This window comes from Bombina bombina, chromosome 3, assembly GCF_027579735.1.
Source record: "Bombina bombina isolate aBomBom1 chromosome 3, aBomBom1.pri, whole genome shotgun sequence".
Lineage (NCBI taxonomy): Eukaryota > Metazoa > Chordata > Amphibia > Anura > Bombinatoridae > Bombina > Bombina bombina.
The window spans coordinates 49,204,058-49,218,971 of NC_069501.1; the positions used below are offsets into that span (position 1 = coordinate 49,204,058).

General features: G+C 37.9%; 1 protein-coding gene across 3 annotated transcripts in view; it reads left to right on the forward strand.

The window, feature by feature from the left end:
- Positions 1-14,914, forward strand: part of QTRT2 (queuine tRNA-ribosyltransferase accessory subunit 2) — an 80,256-nt gene that overhangs the window by 9,164 nt on the left and 56,178 nt on the right. For all 3 annotated transcript variants that reach the window (XM_053705835.1, XM_053705836.1, XM_053705837.1), the window contains one exon: positions 12,820-12,896. In XM_053705835.1, coding sequence (XP_053561810.1) covers positions 12,820-12,896 — 77 coding nt within the window. The remainder of the gene's footprint in view (positions 1-12,819; positions 12,897-14,914) is intronic.

Below are 14,914 nucleotides of genomic sequence, written 5' to 3' on the forward strand. Positions count from 1 at the left end.
CAGAGAAACTGAACACCAGTAGGTCAGAAAAAACCCCAGGATCAGAACAGGAACGGAATAGTAACATCCGTTTACTCCACAAACGAAAGCCGCAGGCTTCCGTCGGATAGGCAGTCAGACTAAACCTCTAACCATAGTAACTAGCTAACCGAGTAGCTAGAAAACTTGCACCAGGACATTCCTGGAAAGAACAAGAGAAAAAACTCAGAAAGCAGGGTGGACCAACTCCCTCCCTACTAGAAAACGGGGTAAGGGAGGACAACACCCTGACCAATAAAGAATATCCAACTACTTACTAAGGGAAGGTTCCCAAACCAACTGCAAGGCTTCCCAACCTAAGTAAGGATCCTTTGGGAGACAAGATACGTGGTTGATGCCCAAACAGAGCAGTCAGAATTCCTGACCCCTACTCCGATCGAACAATCCTATCACAGAAGCAACTGTCAATGTCCCAAAGCTACGAGTTCCTAAGGAAAAGAAGCAGGAAAGAGGCACCGACACCCAGAGAGACTAACTCAGGATCAAGGATACCTATCCTCATTACCCCTCAGAAACCCGAAGGGAGGGTACACTGCAGACAAGAGAAACCCTCAACTCACTGAACTCCTAGAGTCAGATGAGGAAAACTTCCTCAGGAGGAACCAACTGGATAGGCGCAGTAGACCAGATCCTTCCAAATAGAAGGAAAATGAAGAAACCCAGGAGTATTCCAATAAAGAAATTCCCAGGAAAAACTTCCTCCATCTCTCCAGAAGAGAGAAAGAAACCGCCCCAGTAGGAACAAGGAGATTTACCCAGGACCGGGGAAACAAGCCTACTACTGAATGCCGGACAAAATCCAAAATTATTAAAATCTGTAAAATAGATTAATCAAACTGCCAAGTCAAAGACAAGGACTAGGTTAAACGACCGGACCACCAAAAACAGGTGCCGGATCAAGACCAAAAGCCTTTGCGGAACAACCACAAAGTTACCTGGAAATGAAATTTGCACAAATGTTGATGCATGCCATACCCCCATGGGGTCTTTAACTCTGATCTCTCATGAAGAATCCCAGTGGCTGTCCACTCAGCCCCAAAAGGCTTTTAAGGTAACACCCACAAAGACCGAAGACAAAGGAAGGACCCAAAAGAGATCAGAACTCCATGATTGAGAGAATATGACAGTCTCTAAAGATCCAGTCTGGATTAAAACTCAGACAACCAACAGCTCAAGGAATTAACGAATGGCAAGCATCCTAAAACTCCTAACGGTTGACAGCAAGAGAGACTGCATAACAATCCCCCAGATCCCCAAGTAAATAGGATCAAAAAGAGGATACTGCAAGGACAAAAACGGTCCCTAAGAACCATGTCTCCGCAACCAGATGACCGAAAGTCCTATCCCAAAAGGCAAGGGGAAGCGAAAAGCACAGCAATCCTCAAAAAAGAGGCGAGAAACACTGGCGAAAGAGATCTGAAAATCGGACAATCCCATCCACAAGCAGTACCAATAGGGGGAATAATCGCCCCCTACACCAGGAACTGGAGATCTCCATGCAGTCATCTGATTCTCCCTCTCGGAAGGGAGGACTCTAGCTCCTGTCCAAAGGACCCCAGGAACTACAAATATACTGCCATAGCAGAATTTGTAATCCCAACAAACCACGTAAACTATGCAGGGACAAAACACTTAGTATCGAGTTCGACCAAACATCGGACGCCCCACCAAGATGAAATAAAGTAGGACCACCCTGCTATGTAGGATAGAAGGGCCTCCTATAACTTGTAGAAACCAGAAAAACAACCTCGTAACAAGAGTTAAGCAAGCTGAGTACCCAAACAGGACCAGCCTATTGTGAAGCATACAAAATGTCTGATATAACCTCAAAAGAATAGAGTGAACTAGTACCCAACCAGGACCAGCCTACTGACCAGTGTACAACCAAACTGTTCAAGGGCCAACTGAAAGTTCTAAACCCTAGCAGGGCTAGATTAAACAAACAACAGACAAAGAAGCTCTGAGGCTTAAACATTTTTGTTAATTTAATTTTTTTTGGACTTCCGCCAGAAGTAACTATCTACCATAAAATCGCTAGCATCAAAATCCCAGAGAAGAAAGAATTTCCCTAAAAAGGAAAATCTACAACAGCCACGAGCTCCAAAATAAAGAAATAAAACACATCCTAACCAGATAAAAAAAAAAGTAGCTGAAATTCAGATAGAGTTGATGGCACCACTCATACATTTTACTTGGGTCTTTTACCGTTCTGTTATAAGCTCAATGGCCTGGATATTCTATAGTTAATGTGGTTAGGTGCTATGTATCAACAAAGTTACATTCCAAGTATGTTAGTTAAAGAAACTAACAGAAAAAGATACTAAGCAAGCACTCAGTGACCCTAAATATTCTGGAGTTGAAAAAAGATTCACACAATTAAAACATTAATCTTTATTAGAAATATTTAAAATATGGGTTATTTAAAACTAAAATGCTGGAATTCCCAGTACAAGGACTGGATATTAGAAACTAGAACCAATATTGGTACTATCTGGTGATTAATAGAGAAACCAACGGCTAGGATTGTCAGTAATTACTAGTAAATATTGAGATCAATATAGAGGTATGAAAAAAGATATGTGTTCTTAACAGATGCAACACTTATTAATTCCCAATACTTCATATTAATATTTCATCACAAACTTAGTGTGAAGTTGTATCAATAGCATTTCATTAACAAAGTAGGCCGCACCCGCAGGTGAAAGCCACAGAGGAATGGAAACACTAACAGGACCAGCCTGTCTGATATCGTAATCTTCAGGAGCTCAAAACTGGGATTAGACACACGAAACAAGAGACGACCAGGAGTAGGATCTCATCCTTCCATCGTCTAGTGCTGTTCGCCATCTGATTCAGAAGCCTGAGGATCAGTTGACGAATCAGAACTGGAATCCTCCAAAGCCGCCAACACATGCCGCAGCAGTACATGCAGGAACGCCAGTCTGAATCTAAATGCAAAATCCACCTCCGGCGGGGCATCGGAAGGCCCCGACCCTGAAGGCTGTACCCCTGAAGCCTCAGAGGAAACCGCTTCCGAGAAGAAAGATCCAATATAATCGAACATGCACCTGACACCACCAAAGTTAAGGGGACACGGATGAACTCTTCGTTTGCAATTAGGAAGATGTAAGTTCGCCAACGCCGAAGATATGGCCAAGCCTAACCATGCAGTAATCTCTGGTGGAAATAAACCTCCTTTCGGAGAAGGGGTAACGGTATACATGACAACTGTCTGTGTAGGAACAGAATATTCTAGGGAATGCACCTCATGGGACACAGAATCCTCAGAAGCGGATAGCTCAGCGGTCTCTATCCTCACCCCAGAGGGAGAAGAGAGCACTCTATTACAGCATACGGAACATAATTGATTGGGCTGGATTACCATGGCATCCCACAATCTACGCAAGTAACAGAATCTGGATCAGAGAAATCCTTCTCCGAGCTATCAGAATCCTCCATAGCTTGACTTATTAAATTATGGACAAAAGCAACTGGCACCTTACACCCCCAATGGCTGGGGCACTCACCACCTCCTATGACCCAGACAAGTAGAGAAACCGACACTTGGTCACGAAAACATAAATGAAGAGCGAAAACTTGACCACGCCCGGTGATGAGGTGCGTAGCTCGAAAAAAATGTACGTTCCGTAATAGCCATGAGCTCCAACATTTCTACACATAAGCAAACAGAATCACATAACAAACACGAATAAAGTCCCCCAATGCTCAATAACCCACCTCAGGAGATATTAACTCTTGATTCCATTAAGATAAAGGAGTCCCATTGAGAACCCGGTCTTCTATCAGTTACATTACATTCCCACAATGAAAGAAAAATTAAACGATCTTACCGGAATCTATGCCGTGGAACAGTAACACGGTCCTTCAAGTTTGACAGATAGTAGCGTTGCTTCTGACATGGACTTGAGTGAAGAAAGCAGGCAGCGAAACTCGTCAACGCTGATTGCTTATGGAGCTGTTAATGAGTCAGGATGGTTTCGCAGAAAGACTCTCCCTGCATCTCCGGACTCTAACCTTCATCCATGCTCTCACTGAGAGGCTGACAGGACTTCTTAAAACTCCCGTCCCATCTCGAAGAGTACTACCCTCCATAAGAGACTACTCCGAAATCTTCTGACACTTCTCTGCCAACCTCCTGTGACTAAAGGTAAAGAATGACTCGGGGATGAAGGCATTGGGGGAGGTATTTAAAGGATTACTTTCTGTTATAATTTTTAAGCTAAACAACTAACATATTAAAGTTAATAAACATTAATTAAAACCTACTGACCTATATTTTCTCCAAAAGGAAGTTTCATAACGTTCTAAAAGTTATATCTTTTATTCGCCGATGATGTCACGTTATCCTGCCCACTATTTTCAGCACTGCATGTTCAAAATACTTAAACCAATAACTTTGTGTTTAAAGCGCCATTTTGAAACCTAGGTATTGTAAACGGATTGGTACAGAGCAAAGGATACCCACGGAGTGGGTTTGGAAAACAATTAAATTTGCAGACAAGATTTCTGATATACGGTAGAGATATGTTAATGAAATACTATTGATAAAAAGCGTATTTGGGGTAGCTAGTTAGTAACAGGCATAGAAAATATTTACTTACAGTGGCCTTTTAAGCCTTTGGCTGGGGTGTCTTTGTCTCTTCCTGGTGGCCAGGTTCTGTGTTTCCCAAAATTTATGAATGCAGCTGTGGACTCTCCCCGTTTTAAGAAGAAAAGTTTATTTTTTATTAGACTGTCACTTTAATGAATTGAAGTGCCCCTGTTTTAAGAGTATTTTTAGACACTGGGCTTTAATTCTTTTAAACTTTACAATCACTTTAAAAATCTACTTCACTCTTCTGTACCTTCACACCTTAAACCTTAGGCACACAATCAAGACCTTCCCATAAGCTTTTGTGCTACAGCAGAGACCCAATGATATTCATAAACTGATTCCATGCTACTCTGGGAATTTGATTAACCAGACATAGTGGAGTTTAGCCAATGGTTTAAACATCTCCATCTCTCTGAATAAATGCAACGTAAATAGACCTCTTTCTCTGGTTGAGGCTACTCTAATTAATAACCAAGAGGTATCCTTTCCTTAAGCTATAGATTTTATATGGAACATCATTATCGTAACCCTCAGTGGGGCCTATTTAACAAAGGTCTGTTGGACCCGATCCGACAATGCGGATCAGGTCTGACAGACCTCGCTGAATGCGGAGAGCAATATGCTCTCCGTATTCAGCATTGCTCTAGCAGCATGCCGCCACCTGCAGATTTGCGGCCACCAGCAGGGGGGTGTCAATCAACCTGATCGTACTCGATCGGGTTGAATTGCGGCAATGTCTGTCCGCCTGCTCAGAGCAGGCGGACAGGTTATGGAACAGCGGTCTTTAGACTGCTGCTTCATAACTGGTGTTTCTGGCGAGCCTACAGGCTCGCCAGAAACACGGGCCCTCAAACTCCATCCGAAGCTTGATAAATGGGCCCCAATATGTTAAAGCGTGTGAGGGAGAGCTTAATATCCAATTATCCAATCAATAGATAAAGGCTGAAGACAGATTATTTTGTTTATTTTTATTTTTTTTTTAAATGTAGCAAAGTCCTCTTCATCCATGAATCTCCCCCACCCCAGACCCCTGTTTTCTTATTTTATAAACAAATTGGTATAATGTTCCTTTTGATCTGTGTTTTCTAAAATATTAATTAATAGTATTAAGCAACTTATTCCTAGATATTGGAATCGGCCACAAATCCTTTCTCTTTGGGAATAGAGGAGTCAGGTATCCACCACTCTTTCCTTGGAACTGAATGATTACCATTCTGTAACATTTATATGGGGGGTTATGAGCAGCAGTGCACTCGTTATGTTTTGTTGTTATTAGTTGGTGTTAATTCAACAGGTTTCTATAAATGTCATGGGATGATTCAGTCAGTTATCTGGCCAAGCAACTCTGCCAGAATTCTATTTATTTGTTTTGTAGTTTTTTTTGCTTTATTTTCTTGCTTTGCATGTGCACTACCTGTCCTTGTCAGTATACTGTGCTAAATGTATGTATAGACTGTTAATCTTCCTTTTCATCTGTTATGTTAACATAAACTTCTAATAAAAATAGTCTACAAAATATTTTATTTTTTTATTTTCCAAAATGTATACAAAGGTAGTTCATTGGGACCCATATTCTAGTCTCTTTATAGCCATGTTCATAACAATGTTATTATACCACTTTAAAATCGAATGTCTAATTTACTAGTTTATTAAAATAAAATGTCACTAGAGACCACTCCAGTCTATCGCCGACGCATTTCATACTGATCTATTTCATTGTATCAGTCCAACAAATTGTATTTAGTTTTAGTTTACTAATTTTTATAATTATCTAAAACGACTAGATAGATTTACTTTTTTTCAGTGATTTCCAATTACTAACACTCAGCCAGATTACGAGTTTTGCGATACGAGTGGCTCGGTAATAACTTGCAAGTTATTTCCACCGCTCACCTTTTAATAGCGCTGCTATTACAGGTTTGCGAAAAACCCTGCGATATGGCTGCATTGAACTCCATACCGCACACAAATACCAGCGCTGCTTTGAGCTGGTTTGACGTGCTTGTGCACGATTTCCCCATAGACATCAATGAGGAGAGCCGGCTAAAAAAAAGCCTAACACCTGCAATAACGGAGCATAAAGCTGCGTAACGCAACCCCATTGATGTCTATGGGGAAACAAAACACCCTAACATAAACCCTGAGTCTAAACACCCCTAATCTGCTGCCCCTGACATTGCCGACACCTACATTACACTTATTGACCCCTAATCTGCCGCCCCCAATGTCGCCGCCACCTACCTACACTTATTAACCCCTAATCTGCCGCCCCTGATGTCGCCGCCACCTACATACATTTATTAACCCCTAATCTACCACCCCAACGTCGCTGCCGCCGCCACTATACTAAAGTTATTAACCCCTAAACCTCTGAAAGTGTGGACCTATAGCTCCTGTCTATAGTGGGTCCCCAGGTGCCCACTTTTAGAAAATATGTGTCAAAACATGGTTTAGAAAGGAGCGCCAAATCTTGGCGAGGTCTGGTGCGGTATAGGTGTGAAAATATGGTATTCTGTCTGAGAAATTGTATAGCGCTATAGCTCAGCTACAATTATGGTAGTTGTGCTGTATAGATGTGTAGGTTTTGATATCTAGATATAAGATCTAAGAGTGGCACAGTTGATACATAAAAGCATTTAATACATATTAAACATATAAAACAAGGGTGTCGTTTAAAATATATTTTAACAGAACGGCAAGAAATAATGTGTAAAAACACATAAACACATAAATATCTATAAAAACACGCGTGTTTTGCTTTTTAGCTGTATGTATAATGTCTCATAAAATTCGTCTCATATATAGTTGTGTTGGCATAAATCTGAAAATAATAAAAAATAATAAAAAACAATGAAAAGTAAATAATGTCCAATAATCCCTTCTCAAAGTTAAGAGATATATAAAAAAAGGTTAAGTAGTGTCCAAAAATCCCTTCTCAAAGTTAAGAGATATAAATAGATTTTCACATGTGTATCCAAAAAATAAACTGTCCAAATTTAAGTGTTGTCCAAAAACGTGGTATAAATGAATAGTGCAAATCCAGCAGATTCAAAAGTTCTATTAAAAAAGCTTTGCAAAAAACATTTCAAAGAGACATTTAAAAAACATCAAAATGAAGGTAGAAAAAAAGGTCTATCAAAATATGGTGACAAAGAATAATCCGTGAAGTCAATCCAAAATAGTGATAAAAATAAGTCCAAAAAAGATGTAAAATATCCAAAAGATAAAAAACAAAAAATAAATGATTAGTATGTGCACAAACTAGTGAGAGTGATCCCAAAAAGGGGGCTTATGTGGAGGGGTTATGTTTCCATGTAGAAAAATTATTTGCTGTATAAAAATAAAAAATAAAAAATAAAAATAAGCAAAAATACAAAAATATAAATAAAAATAATCCTAGGGAATCTTCAAACCCTGAAAATAAAAGATAATAACAATAGTGTAATACTGTATTATAATTCAACAATCAAGGAATAAATAGCTCACCATAGCTCTGTCAACGCGTTTCGGCCCTCAAGAGAGGCCTTTATCAAGACTATAGTATGGTGTGGGTGAGCTGAGGACTTTATACCTTTCTCTAACCAATCAAATTGCATTGAAATTGCGCCAAAATTTCGCGCCAAAATTTCGCGCCAAAAATGTGGTACCGGAAGTGTTGAGCCGGAAGTGCTCATCTGTATAAAAAAAAAAAAAAAATAAAAAAAAAAAAAAAAAAAATAAATAAAAAAGAACTAAGTTACAAAAAATAAAAAAATATTTACAAACATTAGAAAAATATTACAACAATTTTAAACTAATTACACCTACTCTAAGCCCCCTAATAAAATAACAAAGCCCCCCAAAATAAAAAAATGCCCTACCCTATTCTAAAATTAAAATAGAAAAGCTCTTTTACCTTACCAGCCCTGAAAAGGGCCCTTTGCGGGGCATGCCCCAAAGAATTCAGCTCTTTTGTCTGTAAAAAAAAAAAAAATACAATACCCCCACCCCCAACATTACAACCCACCACCCACATACCCCTAATCTAACCCAAACCCCCCTTAAATAAACCTAACACTAAACCCCTGAAGATCTTCCTACCATGTCTTCACCATGCCAGTTATCACCAATCGCTCCAGGCTCCGAAGTCTTCATCCAAGCCCAAGCGGGGGCTGGCAATCCATCATCCGGCTGAAGTCTTCTATCAAGCGACGGCTGAAGAGGTCCAGAAGAGGCTCCAAAGTCTTCATGCTATCCGGGCAGAAGAGTAGATCCGGACCGGCAACCATCTTCTTCAAAGCGGTGACAAGCGGCTCCATGTTGAAGACCTCCGGCGCGGATCCATCCTCTTCTTGCGACGTCCTAAGTCCGAATGAAGGTTCCTTTAAATTACGTCATCCAAGATGGCGTCCCTCGAATTCCGATTGGCTGATAGGATTCTATCAGCCAATCGGAATTAAGGTAGGAAAAATCTGATTTTTTTTATACAGATGAGCACTTCCGGCTCAACACTTCCGGTACCACATTTTTGGCGCGAAATTTTGGCGCAAAAATTTGGCGCAATTTCAATGCAATTTGATTGGTTAGAGAAAGGTATAAAGTCCTCAGCTCACCCACACCATACTATAGTCTTGATAAAGGCCTCTCTTGAGGGCCGAAACGCGTTGACAGAGCTATGGTGAGCTATTTATTCCTTGATTGTTGAATTATAATACAGTATTACACTATTGTTATTATCTTTTATTTTCAGGGTTTGAAGATTCCCTAGGATTATTTTTATTTATATTTTTGCTTATTTTTATTTTTTATTTTTTATTTTTATACAGCAAATAATTTTTCTACATGGAAACATAACCCCTCCACATAAGCCCCCTTTTTGGGATCACTCTCACTAGTTTGTGCACATACTAATCATTTATTTTTTGTTTTTTATCTTTTGGATATTTTACATCTTTTTTGGACTTATTTTTATCACTATTTTGGATTGACTTCACGGATTATTCTTTGTCACCATATTTTGATAGACCTTTTTTTCTACCTTCATTTTGATGTTTTTTAAATGTCTCTTTGAAATGTTTTTTGCAAAGCTTTTTTAATAGAACTTTTGAATCTGCTGGATTTGCACTATTCATTTATACCACGTTTTTGGACAACACTTAAATTTGGACAGTTTATTTTTTGGATACACATGTGAAAATCTATTTATATCTCTTAACTTTGAGAAGGGATTTTTGGACACTACTTAACCTTTTTTTATATATCTCTTAACTTTGAGAAGGGATTATTGGACATTATTTACTTTTCATTGTTTTTTATTATTTTTTATTGTTTATTATTTTCAGATTTATGCCAACACAACTATATATGAGACGAATTTTATGAGACATTATACATACAGCTAAAAAGCAAAACACGCGTGTTTTTATAGATATTTATGTGTTTATGTGTTTTTACACATTATTTCTTGCCGTTCTGTTAAAATATATTTTAAACGACACCCTTGTTTTATATGTTTAATATGTATTAAATGCTTTTATGTATCAACTGTGCCACTCTTAGATCTTATATCTAGATATCAAAACCTACACATCTATACAGCACAACTACCATAATTGTAGCTGAGCTATAGCGCTATACAATTTCTCAGACAGAATACCATATTTTCACACCTATACCGCACCAGACCTCGCCAAGATTTGGCGCTCCTTTCTAAACCACGTTTTAACCCCTAAACCTCTGGCCTCCCACATCACTAACACTAAATATATTAACCCCTAAACCTAACCCTAACACCCCTAACTTTTATATAATTAAAATAAATCTAAATAAAAATTACTATCATTACCTAAATAATTCCTATTTAAAACTAAATACTTACTAATGGTTATATTGTAGCTATCTTAGGTTTAATTTTTATTTCACAGGTAAGTTTGTATTTATTTTAACTAGGTAGACTAGTTAGTAAATAGTTATTAACTATTTACTAGCTACCTAGTTAAAATAAATACAAATTTACCTGTAAAATAAAACCTAACCTGAGTTACACTAACACCTAACATTACAATAAAATTAAAAAAATTAAATTAACAAAATACATTTATCTAAATTACAAAAAATAATAAACACTAAATTACACAAAATAAGAAAAGAAATTATCAAAAACAAAAACGAATTACTCATAATCTAATAGCGCTATCAAAATAAAAAAAAGCCATAGCCTAAACTAAATTGCCAATAGCCCTAAAAAGGGCCTTTTGCGGGGCATTACCCCAAAGAAATCGTCTTTTACCTGTAAAAATAAAATATTCTATCAGCCAATTGGAATTCAAGGGACGCCATCTTGGATGACGTCCCTTAAAGGGAACCTTCAGTGTACGACTGGGACCGTATGAAGAGGATGCTCCGCCCCGGATGTCTTGAAGATGGAGCCGCTCCACGACGGAAGGATGAAGATAGATGATGCCGTCTGGATGAAGACTTCTGCCCGCCTGGAGGACGACTTCTTGCCGCTTGGATGAAGACTTCTCCCGGCTTCGTTGGGGACTTCTACCCACTTGGATGAAGACTTTTCCCGGCTGGATGAGAATGGATGTCCGGTCTTCAAAAACTGTAAGTGGATCTTCGGGAGTTAGTGTTAGGTTTTATTAAGGGTTTATTGGGTGGGTTTTATTTTTAGATTAGGAACTTTGGGCAATGTAAAAGAGCTAAATTACTCCCTTTAAGGGCAATGGCCATCCAAATGCCCTTTTCAGGGCAATGGGGAGCTTAGGTTTATTTAGATAGGATTTTATTTGGGGCGTTTGGTTGTGTGGGTGGTGGGTTTTACTGTTGGGGGGGTTATTTTTTTTTTTTTTTTACAGGTAAAAGAGCTGATTTCTTTGGGGCAATGCCCCGCAAAAGGCCATTTTATGGGCTATTGGCAGTTTAGTGTAGGCTAGGGTTTTTTTTTTTATTTTGGGTGGGCTTTTTTATTTTGATAGGGCTATTAGATTAGGTGTAATTAGTTTAAATATTTGATCATTTCTTTTTTATTTTGCGTAATTTAGTGTTTATATTTTTTTTGTAATTTAGTTAATTGTATTTAATTAATGTAATTTATTTAATTTTAATGTCAGGTTTAACTGTAAGACAGGTTCCGTTTTATTTCACAGGTAAATTTGTATTTATTTTTACTAGGTAGTTAGTAAATAGTTAATAACTATTGACTAACTAATCAACCTAGTTAAAATAAATGCAAACTTAGCTGTGAAATAAATATAAAACCTAAGCTAGATACAATATAACTATTAGTTATATTGTAGCTAGCTTAGGTTTTATTTTACAGGTAAGTATTTATTTAGTTTTAAATAGGAATAATTTAGGTATTAATTGTAATTTTTATTTTTAATTATTTTAATTAGGTTAAAGTTAGTGGGTGTTAGGGTTAGGGTTACGTTAGGTTTAGGGGTTAATAACTTAAGTATAGTGGTGGCGACATTGGGGGCAGCAGATTAGGGGTTAATAATATTTAACTATTGTTTGCGATGCAGGAGTGCGGCGGTTTAGGGGTTAATATTTTTACTATAGTAGCCGCGATGTCCGGAGCGGCAGATTAGGGGTCAATAATTTTATTTTAGTATTTGTGATGCGGGAGGGCCTCGGTTTAGGGGTTAATAGTTAGTTTATGGGTGTTAGTGTACTTTGTAACACTTTAGTTATGAGTTTTATGCTACAGCTTTGTAGTGTAAAACCCATAACTACTAACTTTAGATGGCGTTACGAAACTTGATGGTATAGGCTGTACTGCTCACTTTTTGGCCGGACAGGCAAAACTCGTAATACTGGCGCTATGGAAGTCCCATTGAAAAAGGACGTTTTGAAAGGTGCGGTAGTCACATTGCATTACGGCCAGAAAGGTGTGCGGTACAGCTATACCTGCAAGACTTGTAATACCAGCGGTAGTGAAAAAGCAGCGTTATGAGCCATAATGCAAAACTCGTAATCTAGCCGACAGTCTGTTGGAGTTTAAAGTGTAGCAGTAACACGGATACACTGACCCTGCTACAAGGCTTATATTAGACAAAAACACAGTGCTTGTAGTGTGACAATAAGAATGGGGTTATGTGGTTGGAAACTGATCATTGCAGTACAGGAAATGATCTTGTTCTCGGTATATGTTATTTCATATGTTGTTTCCTTTCTTCTAGGTATGTCAGACGCTGTGCTTTATTGCTCAATTAATGACCCTGTTTCTCCAAACCCTACTGGATACAACACAAACAAAGTAAACATTTAAATTATTCTTCTTTTTTGTGACACATTCATGTGTTTTTTCATGTCATAAATTGCAAATAAATGTTGTTTTTGTGAGAAAATCATTCATAATGAAGTTAAAGTGAAATATATATGTGTGTCAGAAACGAATCACTGGATTACAAAAAGCTCTACATACAAAATAAATGTTTTAAAAACATTTTAATACTTATTATGTCAATAAAATGTGCCTTGTTTAGCAGTTCAGAGTCACAACCCTTGAAAATCACTTTCCAGAATTCAAGGTTCTGTTCAGTTTCAGATTTCAATTAGAGGAAGAGCAGGCAGAGAAATAATGAAAGCCAATGTGATCCAGTCAGGAGCAGCAATCACTAGCTGCTGCTAATCACCTGTTCTTTCTTGCCTGGGAACCGCAAACTGGTTAGACTTCTAGACGTCTTTGTGAGTCTTAAATCCATACACCTAGATTACAAGTTTTGCGCTATAGAGGGTATTTAACGAACACAACAAAAGTTGCGTTATTTCTCCCTCCGAAGCGCTGCCATTACAAGTTTTAGAAAAGCCGCCTTGTGCGTTCGATATGGTTGCGTTGAGCTCCATACCGCACAAAATACAAGCGCTGCTTTGACGTGCGCGGAATGAAAAGCTCTGTAACGCAGCCCCCTTGATGTCTATTGGGAAAAAAAAACTAACACCCTAACCCCATGTCTAAACACCTCTAATCCGCTGCCCCCGACATCGCCGACACCTACATAATGTTATTAACCCCTAATATGCTGCTCCCGATATCGTGGCCACCAAAATAAATCTATTAACCCCTAATCTGCCGCTCCTGATATCGCCGCCACTATACTAAAATTGTTAACCCCTATTCCCCCGCACCTGCAACATCGCCCACACTATAATGAAGACATTAATCCCTATTCCGCTGCTCCCCAACATCGCCACCACTAAATAAAGCTATTAACTCCTAAACCTCTGGCCTCCCAAATCATTACCACTAAATAAACCTATTAACCCCTAAACCACCAGGCCCCCACATCGCAACAACCTAAATTAAACTATTAACCCCTAAACCTAGCTGTAACCCTAAACCTAACACCCCCTAAGTTACAATTATTAACTAAATAATACCTATTTAAAACTAAATACATACTTACCTGTGAAATAAAACCTAAGCTAGCTACAATATAACTAATAGTTACATTGTAGCTAGCTTAGGTTTTATTTTTATTTCACAGCTAAGTTTGTATTTATTTTAACTAGGTAGAATAGTTACTAAATAGTTATTAACTATTTACTAACTACCTAGTTAAAATAAATGCAAACTTACCTGTGAAATAAAACCTGAGCTGCCTTACACTAAAACCTAAAATTACAAAAAATGAAACACTAAAATTCACAAAAAATAAAAAAAAACTATTACAAAATTTTTTTTTTTTTAATATTTTTATTGAAATTCACAGGTATACATAAATCACATTCAAATTACAGTGTTACATGTCATAAATGATCAGTTGTCATACACCAAGATATCAGATAAAAAAGATACATTTTCCCTAAGTACCTAGTGAATCCATTTATACATTTCTTTAAAACTTAACTTTTTAGAAAACGTGACATCCTAGGCTAAACATTTGTCCTAGGACGGAGAGCTTTTTAGTTTGAAAATAGAAAACAAGAATAAACATTAACAACAAAACAAACTTTGCTATGCATCGTGTCAGGTCACATGTCCAGTATGAAAGAATAATAAAGAAAAGAAAAGCATGTTGCATCCCAGGTTATCGTACATCCTCAATTCAATCCAAACACCCCCCCCTTATGGTCCCTCTACCATATGTTCCACTCTCCCCTTATGGCTGCCTCCAACATGTATATCGTATTTTTAAACGGATAGAGCACTCGCCTCTGGGTTACAATTTTTTTTTATCCAAAATAATAAAAAATATTCCTATTCTTATACCCTGTTTAAAAAAAACAAAAAAAAACACCCCAAAATAAAAAAAAAACTAATCTATAATAAAC